The 3,623-nt window shown below is 40.7% G+C and overlaps 1 protein-coding gene across 3 annotated transcripts in view; it reads right to left on the bottom strand.

The window, feature by feature from the left end:
* Lrrc36 (leucine rich repeat containing 36) overlaps positions 1-3,623 on the bottom strand; it is a 47,350-nt gene that overhangs the window by 7,429 nt on the left and 36,298 nt on the right. For all 3 annotated transcript variants that reach the window (XM_021170130.1, XM_029480791.1, XM_021170131.2), the window contains exon 10: positions 1,089-1,254. In XM_021170130.1, the coding sequence (XP_021025789.1) occupies positions 1,089-1,254 (166 nt within the window). The remainder of the gene's footprint in view (positions 1-1,088; positions 1,255-3,623) is intronic.

Below are 3,623 nucleotides of genomic sequence, written 5' to 3'. Positions count from 1 at the left end.
CAACTAAAGCTAAAATCTTTTTTTTTTTTTTTTTTTATCAAGACAGGGTCTCTCTGTATAGCACTGGCTATTCTGAAACTCACTGTGTAGACCAGGCTGGCCTTGAACTCACAGAGATCAGCCTGCTTCTGCCTCCCAAGTGCTGGGATTAAAGATGTACACACCATTACTGCCTGGATAAAACTATTTTTTTTTTAAAGATTTGTTTATATGAGTACATTGTTGCAGTCTTCAGACACACCAGAAGAGGGCATCAGATCTCATTACAGATGGTTGTGAGCGACCATGCGGTTGCTGGGAATTGAACTCAGGACCTCTGGAAGAGCAGTCAGTGCTCTTAACCACGGAGCCATCTCTCCAGCCCCAAACTAAAAATCTTTAAAGAAAGTTTTTTAGTGCTGGAATGGGGCTTGTGCCTGCTGGACAGATATTCTGCCACTGAATTACAGCCTCAGCCCTTAGAAATTAAAAATAATTTTTGCAGCCCAAAAAATGTTTAAGTTTCTAGTTTCTCCTTAGAGCTTTTCTAACAAGTAAAAGTTCCTTGAGTTCTCTTGCCATCAAACAACAGATAAACACTTGGAGCCAACGCTTATAAAGCTCTCTGCCCATGCATCTAAGAATTAGCCCAAGAGCATTAATTCATTTGCATTTTATAAAATCAACATTTCAACAGCCTCTGAAAATCTCAGAGAGCCAAACCTAACTTGTGTTGGCCTCAGTACCGGCACTTTCAAAGGAATAGAAAATGGTTTTGCAATTATTAATATAACTACTCTCTATTACATATATCTGATCATGCAACATGTTACCAAAGACCACACACGAGCACCCACAAGCACAGCACAGGAAGAAGAAACCCATTGCTACAAAGCAATCGGACAAACAGCTGATTTAAAAAAAAAAAACAGGGAAGACGAATGAGACAAAAATGCAGATTCGTTACTTATGGCGTTTCTGGGAAATGTCTGCGTGTGATACAAGCTTCCCCTTGTGGGATAAGGGAACTGGATGGCTTTTAACAAAACAAACCACAGGGCAGAAGCCAGGTCCTGCCCTCCTCAGTGCAGAGAGCTATATGCACTTACCAAGAAACTTCTTGTCCAGGAGGAGGGAGCCAGAGCCATTCCAGTGCTTGTCCACCAGCTCCAGGAGCTGTCTCAGGACAGTGGCCACGTGGGGGGTTCTGGCAGAGATCGGGGGACTGTGGTTTCCTGATAAACCATGCAAACTGCCCAGGTCACTAGAGAGAGGCTCAAGAAGACAAAAACAAAACCAAGACCCCGGATCGTTTGTGTGATTCTTATACAATAAGGATCCAGACATATAAAGCGTCAATAACTCCTTAAAGTAGCAAATCTTTCATCTTTTGGTTTGGATGTGAATTGCATATTATGATGTCCAAGGCAAGCACATGAAATAGTCAGGGAAATTTCATCTTCCCTTTTTCTTTTTCTTTGATCGATTATCCCCAGGACCCTGGACATACTGGTAAGTGCTCCACCATTGAGCCTCATCTCTAGGCCCTCAAGGACAAATTCAAAAGCAGTGGATCCTCCAGCGTTATTTTTCCATGGAGGTTTTTAGAATTTGTTAACAATAAAAATATGTTACTTAGTACGTACATTTTGGCTCAGTGTACCGTGTAATACAAAAAGAAGATTAAACTGCAGGATGGTTTAAAAAGTACCATATGTGATAAGATAAAATTGAGGGTAATTTAATGAGAAATTAAAATTCATAATAAACTTCTATTTAAAATAAAATAAATGTTCTATAACGTTTTAAGAATATATAAGTTAAATGCCATTGTTGGGTCAAGTACTAATGTTTTTTTTTCTATATAAAGAAATCATAGATAGATCTGTATAGTAAAATTCACATTTGCTTTTATTCATTCCAACCTGACACACATTATTGTGCATTTTATATATAAGTCTAGTTCCTAGTCTTTGTGTCTTGTGGACTTCAAAAAAGCTAATACTGCCTAGAGATTTAGCTCAGTGATAGAGCACTTGCTATGCATGTGCAAAGCCCTGGCTTCTATCCCCAGCACCACACACACACACACACACACACACACTGAAATAAATTAAAGACAGCCAAATCATTTCTCAGTTCTTGGCTCCTTTGATGCAAAAGACTAAGGCTGATTAATGAGGTAATGATGCCCAACACCCGGGACAGTGACTTGAGTTGAGTAACATGTGTGGCCTGTGATTGGTAGGAAATGACATCACAACTGGGATAAGCATGCACTCAGAAAGTCTGTAGCCAGCTCTGATCAGGACAGAGTAAGGACCGGGGACGTATAAAGGACACAAGGCGGGATCATTTGGGACGTTAACCTGATCTGGGGTTAAAGCATAGGAAAGTCTAGTCATATCCAAAGGCTACGTTAGGGAAATCTATTAAAAATAAACATTTACTGTTAATGGCTTTAACTTTTTTTTTTCTTTATTGGTTGAGACTGATTCTCATGTGGCCCAGGCTGGTCTTGAACTCCTGATCCTCTCACCTCTGCTCCCCAAGTGCTAGTAACACGGTCCACCATGCCAAGGACCTGGCACATGTGTGGGCCCTGAACTCATCTCGGGCACACAGGATAAGCAAAAATGTCTGACCTTGTGTTTACATTAAGTTAGCACTTTGGACACTCTCCATAGTAAGAAAAACAACATCTAACAGGAAAAAGTGGGAATAGTAAAGATAGTCCAAAAATGTTGAGATTTTTAACAATATATGAGATAGAATTTAACAATATATGAGATGAAATTTTCTTTCTTAGGCCGTTTTAGTAGCGCAGCATCTCAAATATACTAAGTGTTCCTGGGACACCCTAAATATACCATCATGGTTAGTGTTTTCATCTGGTAAAACAGTCATTTGTGGCTGAGAATCTAAAACAAGCCAAAAAACAAAAAAGGAAAATATTGCAAGACTGCCCCCTTTAGTGCACAAAAAATATGACTGTCTCCAGAGGCCTCCTAGGCTTCTCCCTTTATTACTTGTGGTATGTGATTGTGCCTAGGACCTCGTACGTAATGGGCAAGCTGTACCCCAGCTTTCCCCACCAGAGTTCTGAAAACTGAGGGGGAAGAATTCAAAGGATCAAGGAACAGAAGTTGCCGTCAAGTCATGCTAATGTGCAAAGAGATTCCCAACAACTGGATCTTAGAGCGGCTGGGGACAGCTTTGATCAAGCACTGTGCTTCTTCAGGGGACAGGAAATGACTGGTGCCTGCTTTACATGGTCATGGACTGTTGGAGATGCGTTCTCCAGTCCAAAGGAAGGCTTCCTGCTGGCAAAAGCTGGAGAAAATTAGCACTCAGAAAAGCCAGTTCTTGATTCTGAATTCATTCCCAGAGAAAAATCCTCTGGACAATCTAGTTCATTTGCCTGTGGGTACTTTGGGGAAATTTTTTAGAATCACTTGGTTTCCTGTACAGAGAAGCAAAATAATGATTTTAGCTGAGCATGGTGAGGCAAGTCTTTAATCCCAGCACTGAGGAGGCTGAGGCAGACAGATCTCTGGGTTTGAGGCCAGTCTGATTTATGTATAAAATGAGTTCCAGACTAGCTAGGTTTACACAGTGAGACCCTGTCTCAAAAAAAAAAAAAA

The sequence above is a fragment of the Mus caroli genome, chromosome 8 (assembly GCF_900094665.2).
Source record: "Mus caroli chromosome 8, CAROLI_EIJ_v1.1, whole genome shotgun sequence".
Taxonomy (NCBI): domain Eukaryota; kingdom Metazoa; phylum Chordata; class Mammalia; order Rodentia; family Muridae; genus Mus; species Mus caroli.
The sequence above is the reverse complement of the archived record's forward strand: the minus strand, read 5'-3'. Positions and strand labels throughout refer to the sequence as shown.